This window comes from Hordeum vulgare, chromosome 3H (genome assembly GCF_904849725.1).
Source record: "Hordeum vulgare subsp. vulgare chromosome 3H, MorexV3_pseudomolecules_assembly, whole genome shotgun sequence".
In the NCBI taxonomy this organism is placed as follows: domain Eukaryota; kingdom Viridiplantae; phylum Streptophyta; class Magnoliopsida; order Poales; family Poaceae; genus Hordeum; species Hordeum vulgare.
Window position 1 is genome coordinate 540526394 of NC_058520.1, and position 19918 is coordinate 540546311.

Below are 19918 nucleotides of genomic sequence, written 5' to 3' on the forward strand. Positions count from 1 at the left end.
TATGAAATTAATTTTAACAATATATAATTTTAGTATTGTAGATATTGATACTTTTTAATATAAATTTGATTGAACTTTGCTTAGTTCCACTTCAAACAAATCTTATATGCAAAATAAATAAGAAGAAACGGAGGGAGTACTAACAATGTTATATCAAACTCTCTAAGATTAAGCAATCTCGTCATAATCATGTGCCGTCGTTTTCCCTATGCAGAAGTAAGAAATCTCGACTAGACAACGGCCGTATAACTTTACGATAGTTGAATGGCCTCTTCTAGCTATTGGAGAAGGCAGGCTATTTCTCTCTCATCGATTGTCTCAATTTAGACCAAGGAAGCAGTTTCAGGTACGTACGGCACAAGGTGGCCGGGTTAATTGCCAAACTTCCATGAAGACCATTTATAAGACTACAAACCTTTCCAATGGAAAATGATTGTCCTCAGCCGACGGATAAATGCAGTGTGCCCGTTCGTCACCTTCGTTGCTCATCACGTGTCCTTAACAAGAAGGCAAGTGCAGGTACATGTTTAGAAAGCAACGATGGCGCTGCAATCTTAACGATGAACGACTACTGTGATGCAACGCTGATTTATTTTGTAGTAGTAATATAATCCTGTAACAAATAGTTTGTTGGAAAAAAAAATCCAGAAAACAATTGTTGTAAAAAAATATCTTTTTTGCAAAAACACATTCGTTGAAAAAAAAAGTTTACAACAAGACCTGTGTTACACAATTTTCTACAATAAAAGCAACTTCAATGGGGCGATCCATTTCGTCCGTCGCCTTCCGTTTGAGTCGGTGCGAACAAAAATGATGACCCAACGCGCCTACCCATTGCCAAAATGCTTCCGCGCCGACCCATTTTCGGTCCAAATTTGAGACTGAAATGCGTCAGCACGGACACATGCGCAACCTTGGTGTCCACCCCCAACCACCGCGGTCAATATAATTTATGACGGCCGCCATCCTCGGGCCCATGCTTCAGCGACCGCGGCCGGCCTTTTTTAATCCGAGCGTGCGATGAGTTTCGGTTATCTGCTTCCATAATCCTCCCCGTCCCCATCTCGCCACCCCTCTGTTTCCTCGTCGACGACCTAGCAGCCATGGACAACGGCGACAACCTCGTCGTCTATGCCAGCGCGATGCTTCCAGAGGAGGTCGCCTATCTGCAGGCTAAGAGGGCGATGCACCAGGCGCACGAGCACGCCCGTGCTACGCCTGGCTTCTTCCAGAACACCATCGTCGTCCACCCCCGCACGCTTCTTTCAGAGTAGGCCGCCTACCTTCAAGCTAAGATGACGCCTGGCGAACGAGCGCGTCCGTACTGCACCACCACCGACACCAGCACAGCCCGCCCCCGCTCCGGCACAGCCCGACCTCGCCGCCGCCGTCGAGGACACCTAGGGTTTTTTCTTTTTTCATTAATAATGTAATGCGGGAACTCTCGTCGGCCTTCGCGGTCGGCTTTTTTCATTAATAATTCAACAGTTAATGCATGTTTGGTGCACGCCGGCAAAAATTGATCGAGCCAGTGTTGTGGGCTTGCGCCGACCAAACATCGAAGAGGACGTTCGTGTTCGCCTGACCGATTCAAACGGACAAAAAGCAAACAAAATCGTCGTTTATTTGGGTCGGTTTGTTGGAGTTGCTCTAAGATGTGTATTATAAAATTCGCCATTAATGGATCAAATCTAAGGTCTCACGGCCCGGCCGATCTTTTAAAAGGATCATCGGCGAACGTGTAGCAGACCCCTTTTCAATCCAGACACAAACCAACCGCATACATGCTCATATCAACGAGCATCTCTCGATATCACCGAACGGCAATGCATTCCGTTGCAGCTTCCCTCCAGCTGCTTTGCCTTCTCTTGTCGCTTCATCGGCTCCCATGCTCCGGTGCGGCCGCGGCCACGGCGAGCAACTTCTCCTCCTGTCTCGTGTCCAACGGCGTCACCAACTTCTCCCTGCCCACGTCTCCGGACTACACCGGGCTGCTCAACTCCTCTATCTTCAACCTCCGGTTCACGCTCCCGAATGTCCCCGGGCCCGCCGCCGTTGTCCTCCCGGAGTCGAGGGATGAGCTGAGGCGAGCCATCCTGTGTGCGCGCACCAGCTCGCTGGCGATCCGCCTCCGCAGCGGCGGGCACAGCTACGAGGGGCTGTCCTACACCACGGAGAACCACGTACCGTTCGTGGTGGCCGACCTCGCGAACTTGAACCGCGTCCGGGTGGAGCCGAGCTCGGCCACGGCCTGGGCCGAGTCGGGATCGACGGTGGGCAAGTTGTACTACGCTGTGGGGCGGTCGAACAGGTCCTTGGCGTTCACGGCCGGCTCGGAGTCGACTACTGGTCTAGGCGGCCACATCTCCGGCGGCGGGTTCGGGCTTCTGTCCCGGAAATTTGGGCTCGCCGCAGACAACGTGCTGGACGCGGCGCTCATCACTCCGGACGGCAGGGTCCATGACCGAAGCTCAATGGGAGACGACGTGTTCTGGGCGATCCGGGGCGGCGGAGGCGGGAGCTGGGGCGTGGTGTACGCATGGAAGCTCCGGCTCGTTCCGGTTCCCCGCAACGTCACCGTGTTCACCGTCGACCGGACCGGTCCGGTCGAACTCATTGCCGGGCTGGTTCACAGGTGGCAGTATGTGGGGCCCAATCTACCGGACGAGTTTTATCTCTCTGTGTATGCTCCTACCGGATCGACGGAGGGCAACGTCTCCATCTCCTTCACCGGTCAAGTGCTGGAGTCCAAGGAGCATGCCTTGTCGGTGTTCAGCCAAAGCTTTCCCGAGCTCGGCCTCACCGAGGAAGACCTCTCAGAAATGAGCTGGATCGAGTCGACGGCCAAGTTCGCCGGTCTGAGCACGGTGGATGACCTGGCGAACCGGCGTCGGCAGCCAAAGCAGTACTCCAAGAGCAAGTCTGACTACGCGCAAGAACCGATCTCGAGGAACGACATGGTTGAGATCTTCCGGTACCTGTCGACCGGGCCGAGGGGATCCATCCAGCTAGACCCCTACGGCGGGGCCATGGCGCGGATCGGGAGAGCCGAGACGCCATTCCCGCACCGCGCCGGGAACCTGTACAGCATCCAGTACGGCGTGAACTGGGACCGGTCGGAGGTAGCCCGCGCAGAGGAGTACATCGGATGGCTGAGGTCGTTCTACAAGTACATGACCCCCTTCGTGTCCAAGGATCCCCGCGCTGCGTATGTGAACTACCTGGACCTTGATCTGGGCGTGAACAACTGGACGCGCGCTGCCGGTGGGTCGTCCCAGGAGGCGGTGGCTCGTGCGAGGTCGTCGTGGGGACATGCGTACTTCGGAGAGAACTTCGACCGGCTGATTCGTGCTAAGATGGTTGTCGATCCTGGCAATGTGTTCAACAACGCGCAGAGCATCCCTCCCTTGAATATTAGAGCCGAGGAGTAGACATGCATGGCGCTTGTCAAATACTCTCGCAATTCCAAAATAAATGTATCAGCTTTATGAGTAACAAATCTGACACTGCTAGGAGATATACGTAGTAAGGAATAAAACAAAACGAGATTGAATTACCCGTTCATTCATGTTTACTCATGATATTGTTATGGGAAAATCTAATTGGTAGGGTGCTCATGGTTGCGTTGCCGTGCAGCGGGTAGACCGATCCGTCTGATCTAAGCATATCGCGTGGGCCATTAGATTAGGGAAGGAAAAGAGTTTTGCATGCTATAGACAACATGCAATTTCCTTTGATGTTCGAAATTGAAAAAGTTTTATCTACAAAACCGTTAATTTAATTGATGATCTGTTTTTACCATTGACTTTCTCGCGACGAGTTCTTCGAAACTAGATCTCATGTCGATATGTTTCGTCAATTATTTTTTTTCCGTTCGTACTTGCCACATTTTTTGACCCACTTGTCATATTATTAATCACTTACTTGCCCCAAAAAAATAACTTGATTGTCATTTTTTAATGTTGTTTCGTACAAAAGTCTTGTAACAGATTTCATTATACATGATATAAAAGCATGTTATTGGTTCTGTTTGCCAATTTAAAATATACCAATTTGTCATATTTACATACAACTTTCTCAAAAAACTATTTTATGTGCTTGTTAGTTTAGCTATGCCGCGTTGTCATATTTACAAACGATGACTAAAAAGTATTTCTTGTGGTCATCGGTTTAAATATGTTGAGTTGTCATATTTTTGCGCGTAATTGCCTAAAAAAAGTTGTTTGTGCTTGTCAGTTTGATTATGTTGAGATGTCATATTTATTCACAATTTCTAAATATATAGCGATTAAGTTATTTTTTATCAAACAAGTAAGTAGTTACTAGTTGAATGCGTGTGCGCTGCCACGGGATAAAAATATACAATTATAGAAAACTTTCTCTAATTGAGAAATATTTGTTGAGCATAGTGTCATGATTTTCTCTCATCACCGTTCTCCTCGATAATAGTTGTGTCTCCGTAGTTATCCTCTCCATTCCTCCTCACTCCACTTTCCATCCATGCGTCTTCATTCTTATCATTGGTTCAAACCTTATTTTAAAAATAGTATACTTTTTTAGATTCTATTTCTTATTGATTTAAAATATTCTTTTAGTCTCCTGTTTTGGCATTTGTCGGTAACATTCTTTGAGTATTTTGTTAGTAGTCTTCTCTTCATCCATTTACCCTGGTATTGTTGGTTACCTTTTATCCACTACATAGGATATCAATGAAATGGACATCGTGTAGGGCGAGAGATGAAAACCCATTGTATGTATGATCTAAAAATGACATAGTTGTAAACCAGAAGTGATGATGGTGCATTAAAATTTCATATTATAAATAATGGTAAGATGCATGTAGCACAATGTCAATGTAACACTTTCCTGATTGCAAAAAACTTGAAGAAAAACAAATATGATGTATGGATAAGATAATCAAACTAAACACAAAAACATAGTTAACAATAATGAACACTTCCAACAGGAATGTATCTGGTGCACCCGCACTTGTGGTGCTACCGGTGCATTGGATGACATTGAACATCTTAAAAAATATAAAAACAAAATCTAGCATATTAACACAACATCAACATACAACGTCACAAAATTTTGTATCAAAATTTGAAATACTTTTGCAGATACAAAAATGATAAATATGACATCACTGTGATAACGGACCAAATCTAAAACCCAAGTTATGTTATGTATTATTCAATGTTGAATTTGTCATTTTTATTGTTTAATTTATGTATTGAGTTTTAATTTGAAATTTTGTAACAACCTACATTGACGTTGTGTGAATGTGTTAATTTTTTCAGAATTTTTTGAACATTTTAAAAGCGCAACATGAGCTCGTGCACTGGTAGCACCCCAAGCTCCGGTGCATCATATATTTCCCCCGCTTCCAACACGTCCATTGTGCATTTCATGAACACACAGAAAGCACATAATAATCACATAATGCACCTTTATCAAATTTAGGGAACATCGATAGAAATTTACAGGCAAAAACATCACAACCATTATTAGCTTATAAACATTAAAAATGAGTGAAGGACTCAGAAGAATTAGTGAACCGACCAAAAGTGGTACTTCAATATTTATCATTCACAATGCTTATTTATTATGCTAATTAGAAAAAGAGGAGTAAGTTTTTTCTTCATGTGAGAGAAAAAGGTATGTTACAAAAGGGTTGCCTCTTGTACAGAACACATAGCCATTCATAATTTTGTTCACCTCATAAGTAGAAAAACACACATGAAAGACCCCGGCACACATGACATTCTTGCATAGCATTACCCAAAAAATGTTCTCGCATATCATGAACTACACATTGCCTTGTGTTGGAGCATATATCTCCATATGTGGTTTTGGTACTTGATGACAATTCCTATGGACTAATGGTTGCCTGAAGTTACATTTATAGGATTTGTCCATAGGCACTTCTTGAAGTCCATCTGTTGGGTTCAAGGAGTTTATATGATGACCAAGATGGTATTCAAGGTATTATCCAAAGAATGGTCATAGAGACACATGGTTGATCAAGATCTCAGACAAAGAGTAAATCAAGATGATCAACACACAAAGCGTACAAGATGTACCGAGAGGGATAAAGTGATCCCATGGTATGGTAAGCATTGTCCATTACGTGTTTGTGTACTAACCCATGGTCTTCGTGAGAGTTCTATGTGGGGGTTAGGTGTGTTTCCATGGGCTTGCGTCAAAGGGAAGATCTCGTACAACCCATGGAGTATGACGTCAAGTTGTGATCGCCATCAAGATTGCGATGTGCAAGTTCAAGTGGATCAGCACGAAGATAGCACGCTTGAAGCTTGCCGTCCATTGTGGTGGCAATGGACTTGTGAAGATATGCTGAAGAGTGGCTCACCCATAGTGAGTATGGGGGAGCAATCAACTAGTCTTCATCAAGCCAACACAATCAAGAAAGGTGGTCCATCTTGAGGACGCCAAGATCATCATCATCTAGCTCAAGAGGACGAGGTGCAAGGTATAGGTTTGCCCTTGGTAGGTTTTTTGGTTAGGATAGATTGCTGTTCTATCAAGGGGGGCTCTCAAGTGAGTAGCTTGATCGTATCGTTCGTTGAGAGCTCAAACCATTTGCATCCTTGCATCATACTTCTTGGTTCTTGTTTGGTGTTTCTCTTTGTGAGTTTTAGAGCTTATGGTCATCTTCGTGACAAGCTCGAGTTCATCGAAAACGGAGTCCATATGCATCTACTATGATGTTTTCGATGTTGGAGTTTTTGCCGGTTCTTCATTCATAGAGATCTCACATCTCTATATCTTTGGCATATTCATAACCGCATGGTCTTAAGATTTCCATCGTTCGGATATCCCTTGTCGTCCTGAATCCAACAAGCTTGGGTTTGCTCGATTCGGAGCTCGTATGCGAAAGTTATGGCTGTTTCAGTGGCGAGCGGTAGTACCGCTGGACCTAGCGGTAGTACCGCTAGAGTTGGCGGTAGTACCGCTGGCCCTAGCGGTAGTACCCTGGCTCGCGGTAGTACCGCCCCTGGTCAGCGGTAGTACCGCTCCAGGAGCTTAGTACCGCCTGCCTAGCGGTTGTTCGTGGACGGACCTTTTTGCGAAGACTTTCTTGGCGGTGGTAGTGCCTTTGCACTACCAGGGGCCCAGCGGTAGTACCGCTGCAGCCAGCGGTAGTACCGCTAGCTGGAGGTAGTATCGCTGGAGTGACAGCGGTAGTACCGCTGGAGCTCGGGCAGAGAGTGGGGGTAACGGTCTGATTCTTTCCCCACTATATAAAGGGGGTCTTCTTCCCCCTTGGCCTTATCCATCCGTTGAGCTCTTGTTCTATCTCCATTGTTGACATTCTTAGAGCTTGATTACTCTCTATCCCTCCAATGATTCTTGCTTGTTCTTGAGGGAAAAGAGAGAGGAGATCTAGATCCACATCTCCACCAATCACTTTCTCCTCTATGTGAGGGGAACCCCTTGGATCTTGATCTTGGAGTTCTTTGTGAGCTCCTTGTTCTTCCTCTCATATTTCTCCATAGCTTTTGTTGTTGTGGAGGGATTTGAGTGTGAGGGACTTGACCACTTCGTGTGTTCTTGCCATTGCATTAGTTGCATCGGTTTGAGTTCTCCACGGTGATACGTGGAAGTGAGAAGTTGAGAAGCTTACTACATTTGGTACTTAGTACCCTTGATATTGTTCTTCGTGGATGCTTTGGCGTCCTAGAAGCTTGGTGGTGTCTCGGAGCTCAATCAGTGTGGTGTGAAGCTCCGGGAAGCGTCGGGGTCTCCAATTAGGTTGTGGAGATTTCCCCGAGCAATTTGTACGGGTACCGGTAACCGCCCCCAAGGGTTGCCACGTGTACGGGTTCGGTGACCGCCCCCAAGGGTTGCCATTTGTACGGGTTCGGTGACCGCCCTCAAGGGTCCCTTAGTGGAATCACGGCATCTTGCATTGTGCGAGGGCGTGAGGAGATTATGGTGGCCTTAGTGGCATCTTGGGGAGCATTGTGCCTCCACACCGCTCTAACGGAGATTAGCATCCGCAAGGGTGTGAACTTCGGGATACATCCTCGTCTCCCCGTGCCTCGGTTATCTCTTACCCGAACCCTTTACTTATGCACTTTACTTTGTGATAGACATATTCTTTATTGTAATATATCTTGCTATCACTTAGTTGTTTATCTTGCTTAGCATAAGTTGTTGGTGCACATAGGTGAGCCTAGTTGTTTGTAGGTTTTGTGCTTGACATATTAAACGATTAGTTTTATTCCGCATTTGTTCAAGCCTAAACCTTAACTATTTAAAGCGCCTATTCACTCCCCCCCTCTAGGCGACATCCACGTCCTTTTCACCTTGGCTAAAAAGACTTAGACATAATTTGAAGCCAGCTCCCACAAATCCAAAGCAGGGTGTGTCCCATCATTTTCCATGTAGAACTGAACAAAAACCGCACAACCTTGTCCTCTGGAAGCCTGTTCGAATTCCATCATCAATCTGTGTGACCAAAACAACATGATTAAAAAAGACATAGAAAAATAAATACAAAGAAAACAACATAGGCTTGACAATGAAAAAGAAAACAAGAAGAGAATGAAGAACAATGACTCGACAAAGTGAATGGGAACAATGTTTATGACTGAATGGCCCTCTGTTACCATGGAATAAATAAAAATATATAATAACATTGCTCAAACAATTGTTATAATTTCAGAAATGTGTGTTGTACATGCATGTGAATTCTATTCATATAGCGGCAAAATACTGTTCTCCATCGCACTTTTTCCTCACATCTCCTTAATCACCTTCTCTTTTAAGAATGTGAAGGCGGAATGTTTCTCCGCACAATATTTTGGCTTGTTACTCACACTTTGTTCCTCCCATGAGCTCCATGCAACCCTCCAACAACCCCTCTGTTTTCCGCATGCTTGAGCTCTCAAGTTAATTTGGCATGTCTTTGTCTTTCTAACAAAATTGCACTTGGTAGTGAAGCTGCGAGTGTGAGTACTTCTCCCTTGGCTCTAATATTTTGCGATAATTTATAAAATAGCACATGGAGATCATAACGATACACCTGTTTTTCAGGACCATGATAAACCAACATTTTAAGCAAATGATTTTATCATGAATGTATCGAGTTAGCATTTAAGTTTCTAATTATCTACACGTGTATCATGGGCACACAATTCAAGAGGGCAATAAGAAGCAAGCACCATTACACATGTTAAAGAGATATCTCTTAAAAATATAATTCCACTTTGGCTTAGACACACACCAGACAAAGATTGTTCAACACCGAACAATCTAAGGAGTCGAGGGTAATAATTTTTCAGCAGACCTAGAAAGAGTGGTTGCCATGAAAGCCTAGTAAAACTATCAATTAGTCATTCCAGTTGAAGCATATAATGAATTTAATTTTGTCCAACATGTAGTATAAAGACTAAGTACTCTTCTAGAAACATATACGTCAAAGAAATATAATGGAAAGGCTCAAAAGCAATAATGGCATACCTGCAGCACAGCTTCAGCCTCAAGAAACGATACGATCTTAATCAACATTTTAGAAACAATACTATTAATATGTTTTCTGAAACATAGTAGACTCTATAAAAGAGAGCGAATTAAGTGAGAGATAATCAATTATCAAAAAGTAGTGCTATCTCAACATGGCGCTCACCCTACATGGATCTAATTTCGTTTCGTACCACCGAACCCTAATCATGACCATATGTCCCAAACTTCCAAGTTATGGTCATGGTTCAAAGGTGCTAGATAGTGTTTTGTTTAAAAAGATGGAATCAAATGCCTTAAACGCTTCAACTATAATAATTGAATATCGCTATGCTCAGATCATGCTAAAATTATGTCATGCACAAATTGATGAGCCTAAAACTAACTTTCAAGTTCATCCAACTTCATAAGGAAAGCTTAGTTCCTCCTAACTCTAAACTACAAGAACAAATGAGATTTTTTGAACTGAAAATCATGAATTTTTTTAACAAATTTACCCCAATAATAACAAATTAAGATAAATACCTACCATACATGTCGATTTTCAGAGTAGTAATCAATGGCATCGAGCTTCGAGAACAAGTGGTTCTCACTACTGGTCAGAAGCATCGTCAGCCAATCAATGCAAACTAAGGTCCTTATTCAACCTAAAATCTAATACCAAAATGTTGCACCTATACGGTGCAAATTGTCCCCCTGATGTGTGTGTGGCGTAAAACTGCTTTGGTGGCAGCTGGTATGAGATGAACGATACAATGGTGGCTCGTGGTAATATGCGAGGATTGTGGCATCGGGATCACGTGAGGAGTGGGCGTTAGCATCGATCGCATCCCCGCATGGAGTGTTTTGGTGCCTAATATTATGAGATGACTCTAAAAAATATACAAGTGCATGATTTTTTTCTGAATACACAGAATTACCACAAACTAAAGTTCAACTGACATCACAACATGAACCTCAAAGAGGCTTAGAATGCATAATGCATGACAGCCTTGAGAATATTCTTTTACGTTTTATCTTCAGAAACTCAGATTAGAACTCAGCTTTCAGGAGATCTAGATGTGCTCCACCTTCTTCTGTTCTTTCAGCTTCTCCTTGTTCGTTCATCTCTCTAGCTTCTCAACTCTTTCTTTTATCTGCACATCATCACACATGATTTATAGGCGTATTTTACTGCAGTGTAGATCTCATCTAGCTTTACATGCATACCACGCCTAATGCAAAGCTTAAAAAACAAGAGGAAATGATCAAGGGAGAGGCCAAATTATGAGGGCCTCGAAGAATCGAGCTCGTTGGCTCGACAACCTTGGTCTTTGCACACATCTCCACTATAGCAATGACCAGCCGCAAACATTACTAATTATCTAACACTGCCCAGAATAATTGCACTACAAAAGCAATCTTTACACTAAAACTTGTAAACACTATAGCTCTCATCTGCTCTGTTTGGAGACATGGGTTACCACACTGTATTTTTTTGTCATTCCATCTTCGTCCAGGCAGCCTTCTTGATTGAATAGCAGATTCCATCTCATTGGACTTGGTGTGCAGTGAGGCTGCCAAAGAACAAGAAAGAAATCAGTATAATGAGTTAAAAAATTAATGCACTCAATGACAATACATGACCATATTCAATTATGTCTCTGATCAGCTCTTGGGACTCTGAATTTTTATACATAGCCATAGAGGATGATCTAGAGATAGGGGTTGATACTTCTGCCTATTAGTAGTACTCTTACACCACCGCGAACCCCGACGGGCACCCGTTGTATGGCGCGTGCGCCGCGCGCGCCGCAGCCTCCGCGGCGTCCTTCAGGCGCCCCTCTAGGTCGCCGGCGGCGAAGCCATTGGCGACGGCGTCGACGGGATCGTCGAGGCGGTTGTCGTGTGGCTCGAGGACGAGGGGGCGTCCTTGGGGAGGAGGTCGTGGGGGCCGAAGGGGCGGGGCAGGAGCGACGCCAGCGTGCGCCACTCGGCTGCGCAACCGTCGGTGGCATCGGAGGTCACCAGGATGCGGATCCTGGCGGCGCCGCAGATCTCCTATAGGAACTGCCGGCAGTGGCCGCAGGGCATGTGGGAGACGGCGACGACGCAGAGCGCGGGCTCCCCGGCGGCAGCGGCGTTGGCGATGAGGAACTGCTCGGCGTGGACCGCCTGGGAGAGAGGGGCGCCCAGGAAATCGAGGTTCACGCCGGCGTAGACGCGTCCGCTCTCGCCAAGCCCAACGGCGCCCACTGGGAACCGCGAGATCGGGGGGGGGGGGGGCGCCCGCTGCATCACCGAAGGGATCAGTAGGGGCAGCTGGTCCTCCAATGTCACTACCCCGCGCGCTCTGCCTCGTCGGTGCTCAGCGCAAATCCTGCTAGCTCGACCACCTCGGGCTTGGTCTTCATCTTCTCCTCCCCATTGCTCAGATCTAACTCGAAACTACGTTGTCACTCTATGATTTTTTCCCTCTACCTTGCACACGTGGTCCCTGCTGAAGACGAGGTAGTAGGTCGTGATGAGTTCGCTGTATCGATAGGCGGATGAGGCGAGATCGCCGAGGACGATGGTCGGCACCGGCGGTTGCCGTCTCTCTCCTTCCCGATGGTTCTGGCCCTGGCTGCCACCTGCCCGCTGGCCGCCGCGATCCCACGCCTCGCCGCATCGAGCACCTCGACGATGTCAGCCTCGACAGCGGGCACCTTGGGCGTGGGCAGTTCATCTGCATGTGGTGGCGGCGGCGGAGATTTTTCTCATGAGATCGAGAGAGAGGACGGATCTGGGGCGAGAGGTGGGGGAGACTGGGAGAGGACGTGTGACGTGGGCCAGGAGTGGGTCGTTTTTTTAATCGTGCGAGTGAAGGCTGTGATGGATCCTACGTAGCTATCGATGGAAGGGGGTGCGGGGCGAACCATCGCTCTGGTCGAACCATCACGACGTTCGATCCTGCTTTACTAGTAGAGATTAATATGATAAGTAAGTACAACAAATGTGGTAAGTACAAGCAAAAAATATTGTCGAAACATGTCGACATATGATCTAGTTTTAAAGATTTCGTCGAAACAAAGTCAACGGCGAAAACGGATCATCGGTCGAATTAACGGTTTAAGAGATAAATGTTTTTGAATAATGCATGTACCTTTTTTTCTGTTTTTGTGTTAGTCTTTGCATGCATGCAGTGGGTCCCTTTTTGTATTTTTACGATTCCCTGCATGCAAGCACTCTAGTCCATAGCATTGAATGGCTCAATTAAGTGAGGAAAAAAGAGATCACAGGATGGAAGGGAGTGGTAACGTACGCGTAAGGTCGCCGCACGGGAAGCCCTGGGATGCGGCGCCGCTGCCTAGTGGCCTCCTTTTGTTATTGCTGCTTTTTCATTATTAGGAAAAGAACCTGTGCGTTAAAACGGGAGATAAAAAAAAGCTCACAGTTCTAACCTAATAACCATGACTAAGACCCTTGGGAAAATCTAAATAGAAACATACGCACATGAGCGCTTCCGTGCGGCGGGGATTCCGTTCCTATTATCAGAATTTAAAAACTTTTATCTCTTAAACCGTTAATTCGATCGATGATCCATTTTCGCCGTTGACTTTGTTTCGACAAAATCTTTGAAACTAGATTCCATGTCGACATGTTTCGATAACTTTTTTTTGCTCGTAATCGCCATATTTATTGCACTTACTTGTCATACTAGTTAAAGACCCGTGCGTTGCCACGGGTTAAAAAATATAGTTCTAAAATAGTTGCCTAAATTGATAAATATCCATTGAAGTCATGTAATTATCATTCATACTTGACAACATGATTCTCTAGCAAATTCAAAATGAAAATAAGATGGCTCTGGCTTAACTGTGGTAGCTTTAAGCACTCTCATCAATGTGCCTATGTCAAACCGATGAAGATTTTCCAACAGGGATTTAGTGACATCTACGAATGATTCACAACCAGTAAAAATGAAGCCCGAAAATAGAGGATAACTAGAATCTCAAAAAAGATGCAAGCAAAAATGTTTTGGGTGCTCATAGTCTCACCCAAAGACCATGTTTCATTCAAGGCAAAATTTGCAGTGCCTTCTACAATAGTATTAGTCATGTCCACCTTGCTAACCCTAGACAACACGAAATAAAAATACATACAAAAAACTAGACCTTATTCATTCACAGGAAATTAACATTAATTTTGTAGCTATTCTGCAAACAACAGTTAACATATTTACATTGTATGATAGGCCCGGACTACTCTCTCTCTTGCAAGGCTAGCGGTTGCTTCACTTTATTGAGTGTCACCATAGCTGTGTTCTCTCCTTAAATGTAATCTTCAACATTTCTGAAGAACGTCAAATGGAGCGCTTGTGCCATCAGAAGTGAGGGTGACACCATGAACTGTACATCTGAAAGTTTATCTTTTGGTATGACCTATTCAAAGTACTAAAATCAAATAATGATCTACACATGGCAGTGCTACTCTTGCCTTAGGCCCTTAACTTTTTTTTGTTTGCTAATTTGTGCCTAGGCTTAGGAGTACACATTCTTCTATGGATTGACCATTTTTGACATATAAAAATGTTCTCCTGCCTTATCAAGTTATCATACAGGACAATCCCATACGAACCAAAAATGGTTCTAATTACCTAGTAATTACTTATTCTAACACAAAGCAAAATGCAAAACACCCACATAAGAGGGCCAAGGGATGCGTGAATGAATCTACAATCTAAAATATGTCTATATACATCCGTATGTAATTCGTATGGAAATCTCTATAAAGACTTGTATTTAGAAACAGAGGGGGTATTAGGCGAAACACTAACGACCAAGCTGGCCGACGCCGCGCTTTGGAGGACCCAACCCATCGATCAGCTTGCTGCGGCCATCTGAAATAACTATTCTCCGAACAAAAGCATAATCTTCCTTTGATTGGCGCGTAAAGACCGCGTCTACACAAACGAGAGACGTTTTTGACGTTCCATTCTGACCCCTAATGCTTGCCCTTTCTATGGCACCACCGAAAGTATCACCCACCTTCTCTTTCAATGTCAACTTCTACGGCCTCTATGGGATGAACTACAAAGATCTATAATGGGAGGCAAGACAACCTAAATGATATTTGACTCGGTGCTCTTACCAACAAAGTTCGCTCCACTATGATCATCGCCATCCTCTGGAACACATGAAAACGATGAAATCCTAAAGTCTTCCGAAATGAAACCTGGGGCATCCACCACATCGCCAAACCTGCGGCTGACGACGTCCTACTCTGGTCCAACCGTTGCAAGAGTGCTAAAAAACAATCTCTTTTAAGAGACTGGGGGACCATGTTGCTGCACCTCTCCACGAGATTATAAGCCCTATGTAATCTTTTTTTCTTTACTTAAAACCTCTGTCTCACCCCATGTACCTCTCGCTAATCTTGTAATTGTCCCTCGTTCGGTAATATATGGTTCAGGCCGGCATAAGCCCGTCATTGACTCGTGAAAAAATGCTTTAGTGAAACTGGATTATTATCTTCTTAAACCAAAAGATATTGTATGGTTATAGCAAAAAGGATTGAATATGACAAAATAAATAACATAATGATCAAGAAATGGCGCAGGCAATGGAGATACAAACACAAACCTGAGGTTACTAATAGTTGGTTGCAGATACATGGTTGTATATCCAATTTCGCAAGCAACATCTGTAGATTTCATAGGTAGGGTCGTTTAGGCTCTTTCCTATAAAAATAGTAGCATGTACTCTGGTTACTTCCGTAGCAATACTGTGTTACTTTGTTTTGCGATGCTATATTCTAGCAAAAATAAAAAAGATAACAACTACTCTTTATTTCAAAGTCGTTCATGAAAACCCATAGAAGGCCAGAATACATTGCCTATGATTAGCACTACAGCCTGAAGACTTGCACTGAACTCATCATCATGTTGCGTGAAGGGAATTTGGTGCGTACATCAAGCAGAATAGCAAAAAACATAACTTGGTAGTTTCATGTTTAACACTACTTTGATATTGTTTCGAAAACTCAATCACGGGACATGTTATCTACCAAACTCTAATGGTGTTTGGTGTATCTCCACACAATGTTGTTGCCATGCAACATTGACTTGATACTTTGAAGAATGTATATATGTTATTCTGTAGTATACATCCAATAATTATTTTCGACTTTAAGAGTGCAGATATCCATTAAACTGATTTGTTCGAACCATACATGATAGTATCATTCTACATAGTCTCAATAACAAAGGGAACTTGGACTAATGGTTTAATATATCTATTCATTGCTGAATTCTCCTGCTTTTAGCTGGGAAAAGGTTGTGTTCACTTTTATTTGAATAAACAAACTACATGTGCTCTCATGATATTCGTTAGATTATTTCACTTCTACTAATCTAAGTATATCACACTTGTTTTGGGAAAGGTAGCTCATGATAAAAAAGGGACTCTCTTATACTCTGATATGTGACCAAGAGGATTAAAATCAGGCCTAATGCTCGATGTGTGTCGCACCTGTGGACGTGGCTCGACCACCCATATGATTCTACCCGAATATTTGATAATTTTAGTGGAACTCTGAATAGAATTAGTGTATGTATCTACCAATTTCGGATCTCTTGCTCCCATACATGATGTGGAGCCTCCAATTGGAGTCCTTTGTTGTACTATATTGACACAAAATAATTGACATCATGAGCCAAATAAAATATAGAAGTCGGGTAATGAGTGTCAATGTTTTATTGGAAGAAATATTGTAATTAAATTGTATGATTTCAATGAGCTAAGAGAGTTCGATTAGTTTGAATCAAAATTATGTGACCATTTCTACATAAAGGAGTGTAAAAAATACTTATTGTAGATAACATGAGCAACCAATACCTGTTTTTATCTAACAAAAAACAACGGGTAGAGAATCTTTTGTCAATAAAATCAACCCTTGATAATTCAGAAATGGACGATGAACTACACATAGATTAAAGCATCACTAATTCGAATTTTGAATCGACCCTAGACTACCCCTGTGGCACTTGATGTTGGTTGTGTTGCCAAAGTTACATCAGAGTTGCTGCTAGATTGGTAGTCCACACAAACAATCTCCATCATTGCTCCTAAATTAGTAATCCACACAAACAAAGTCCATCAACCTTGTACCAAATTCAGCTCTGAATTGTAAGTGCCTAAAGGACACAAAATGTACTACCAAAACATAAGCGATCAGTCATCTAATCCATACACCTTAGTCTAAGATGATAAGAGTAATGGTAAGTAGCTACTGCTGGGAGCTGTGATTTATTGTTGCATGCTAACATTGTACACGATCTTTTACAAATGCTTAATATATGAACATCAACTTATATATATCTAGTTATCTACATGGGAGCATTTCAACAAACACATGGTGAGCATGAGTGTCGCACAAACCTGGAGCTTGCTAGATTTCCATGTCTCAGAGATGGTGGTCGGTAGCAGCAGCAGCTGTAGCATCATTTTATACCTTAGCTTGGGGGCCCTGGTCATGGTCGACCCTGCTGGCGATGGGGATAACAGGGCAGTGGCGAGCAACACATATGTAACCATGTACCTATGCATCAAGGCGTCTCCCATGTCAACCACGGCTGCAAATTCTACACAGTTGGGAGCGGTTAGTGGAGGCTTACTCACATCAAACGGAAGGAGGGAGGACGTCGTATCTTGATCATGGGTGGCTGGGACCGACGACGCGCCCGAAGACCTGGGGACACGCAACAGCATGATAGCTCCATCATGATGGCCTACACCACTTTCCCTCACGCCATGGAATGAAGGCAGGGAGTAGAGGGAGATCCCAAAGGACGACGGTGACCCGAGATCCCTTGCGCCCGCAGAGCCACGAAAAGAAGTTAGGGAGGAGAGGGAGCTCCTGAAGGGCGACAGTGAGCTAAGATCCCTCGTACCTGCAGGGGGCAGGAGGTTGTAGATCTAGGAGGCTGAGGGCGGCGGATGGGGAGGGGAAGGAGAAGAAGACCGGCCGCTGGTGACGGCGTCATACCCGTACCCGCAGGGATTGAGGAGAGCACGCACGTGATGGCCGGATCCAATAGGAGGTCGGGAAGGTGGGGGAAGGACGAATGGCGTGCGTGCGGATGGAGAAGTAGTTCTGGGTGGGATCGTGGGCTGGTTTTACGGTTCAGTCGTGTGCGGGACAAAATCTTTTTTTCCGAAGGGTGGGGGAAGGAGAGCGAGGCGGGGAGTTTTTCATTCCGTCGATGGTTGTGGGAGGTGGGATCGAGAGGTCGAACCATCACGACGTTCGATCCTGCTTTAATAGTAGAGATTAGTAAGTATTTACTTGTCTCATAAAAAATAACTTAATCGCCATATTTTTGGAAATTGCTAATAAATATGAGATCTCAACACAATCAAACTGACGAGTACAAACAACTTTTTTGGACGATTATACGTAAAAATATGACACCTCAACATATTTAAAACCGGTGACCACAAGAAATCTTTTTTTGGTCATCGTTTGTAAATATGACAATTCAGTATAGTTAAACTAACAAGCATACAAAATAGTTTTCTCGCAAAGTTGTACGTAAATATGACAAGTTGGCATATTTAAATTGACAAACACAACCTATGACATGATTTTATATCATGTATAATGAAAATTGCTACAAGACTTTGTATGAAACAACATTAAAAAGTGTCAATTAAGTTATTTTTCTCATGCAAGTAAGTGGCACTAGTGGAAAACGGGCCTTTGGCCTGGACCATTTAGTCCCGGCCTGCCTCTGGGCCGGGAGTAAAGGCCCGGCCACGTAGCCCCAATTCTCAATGCCTCCCTCGAGGCTTTAGTCCCGGCCCGTAAGGAGCCTGTAGTCCCGGTTCGTGTCCCAAACCGGGACTAAAGGGCTACGCGGCGGGCAGTGGTGGTGGCAACCGTTCGTATCCCCCTTTAGTCCCGGTTGGTGGGTCAACCCGGGACTAAAGGACTAACACGTGGCCTGCCGTAGTGGTGGCGACCGTTGGTATACCTCTTTAGTCCCGGTTGGTGGCTCAACCCGGGACTAAAGGCCTAACACGTGGCCTGCCGTAGTGGTGGCGACCGTTGGTATACCTCTTTAGTCCCGGTTGGTGGCTCAACGGGGGACTAAAGGCCTAACACGTGGCCTGCCGTAGTGGTGGCAACCGTTTGGTATACCTCTTTAGTCCTGGTTGGTGGTTCAACCCGGGACTAAAGGCCCAAACGGTTTGCATCCCGCGTCGTTTCGGGCGATGAAAAGCACGAACCGAAGCGTACATTCACCATTTCTCTGTTCTTCTTCTCTCTCACGTCGCCCTCTTTGTTCTTCTCCTCTGTTCTTCTGCTCTCTTCTCTTCTTCCCTTCTCTTCTTCCAATGGGAAGTATCTTTCGTAAGGTGCTCACACATGGCACGACGATGCTCGATGTCGTGTACACGAACCTGAGCAACGAGGTGCCGTTTTTTCTTCAACAGTTGAAGGAAAAATGGTTTGACCACGCAGCGGATCATCAGAAGTTCTTGGGGCTTGATCTGGAGTACACGGCCGATCAATGCGGTGTTGCCTGTTGGAATTATGCCCTAGAGGCAATAATAAATGTATAGTTATTATTATAATTCCTGTATCAAGATAATAGTTTATTATCCATGCTATAATTGTATTGAATGAAGACTCATTTACATGTGTGGATACATAGACAAAACACCATCCCTAGCATGCCTCTAGTTGGCTAGCCAGTTGATCGATGATAGCCAGTGTCTTCTGATTATGAACAAGGTGTTGTTGCTTGATAACTGGATCACGTCATTGGGAGAATCACGTGATGGACTAGACCCAAACTAATAGACATAGCATGTTGATCGTGTCATTTTGTTGCTACTGTTTTCTGCGTGTCAAGTATTTATTCCTATGACCATGAGATCATATAACTCACTGACACCGGAGGAATGCTTTGTGTGTATCAAACGTCGCAACGTAACTGGGTGACTATAAAGATGCTCTACAGGTATCTCCGAAGGTGTTAGTTGAGTTAGTATGGATCAAGACTGGGATTTGTCACTCCTTGTGACGGAGAGGTATCTCGGGGCCCACTCGGTAATACAACATCACACACAAGCCTTGCAAGCAATGTAACTTAGTGTAAGTTGCGGGATCTTGTATTACGGAACGAGTAAAGAGACTTGCCGGTAAACGAGATTGAAATAGGTATGCGGATACCGACGATCGAATCTCGGGCAAGTAACATACCGAAGGACAAAGGGAATGACATACGGGATTATACGAATCCTTGGCACTGAGGTTCAAACGATAAGATCTTCGTAGAATATGTAGGATCCAATATGGGCATCCAGGTCCCGCTATTGGATATTGACCGAGGAGTCTCTCGGGTCATGTCTACATAGTTCTCGAACCCGCAGGGTGTGCACACTTAAGGTTCGACGTTGTTTTA

The 19918-nt window shown here is 44.5% G+C and overlaps 1 protein-coding gene and 1 pseudogene across 1 annotated transcript; one reads left to right on the forward strand and one right to left on the reverse strand.

Annotated features, from left to right (window-relative positions):
* The first annotated feature begins 1752 nt into the window (after nt 1-1752).
* Nucleotides 1753-3549, forward strand: LOC123440496 (reticuline oxidase-like). The gene has a single exon (XM_045117062.1). The coding sequence runs from the start codon at nt 1785-1787 to the stop codon at nt 3429-3431; it is 1647 nt and encodes a 548-aa protein (XP_044972997.1). The 5' UTR covers nt 1753-1784; the 3' UTR covers nt 3432-3549.
* Nucleotides 3550-11221: 7672 nt separating this feature from the next.
* Nucleotides 11222-11879, reverse strand: LOC123441999 (annotated as a pseudogene).
* Nucleotides 11880-19918: the final 8039 nt, after the last annotated feature.

What these genes read in the sequence shown, in the direction of transcription:
- LOC123440496 (XM_045117062.1), top strand. Translation starts at nt 1,785, where the DNA reads ATGCTCATATCAACGAGCATCTCTCGATATCACCGAACGGCAATGCAT.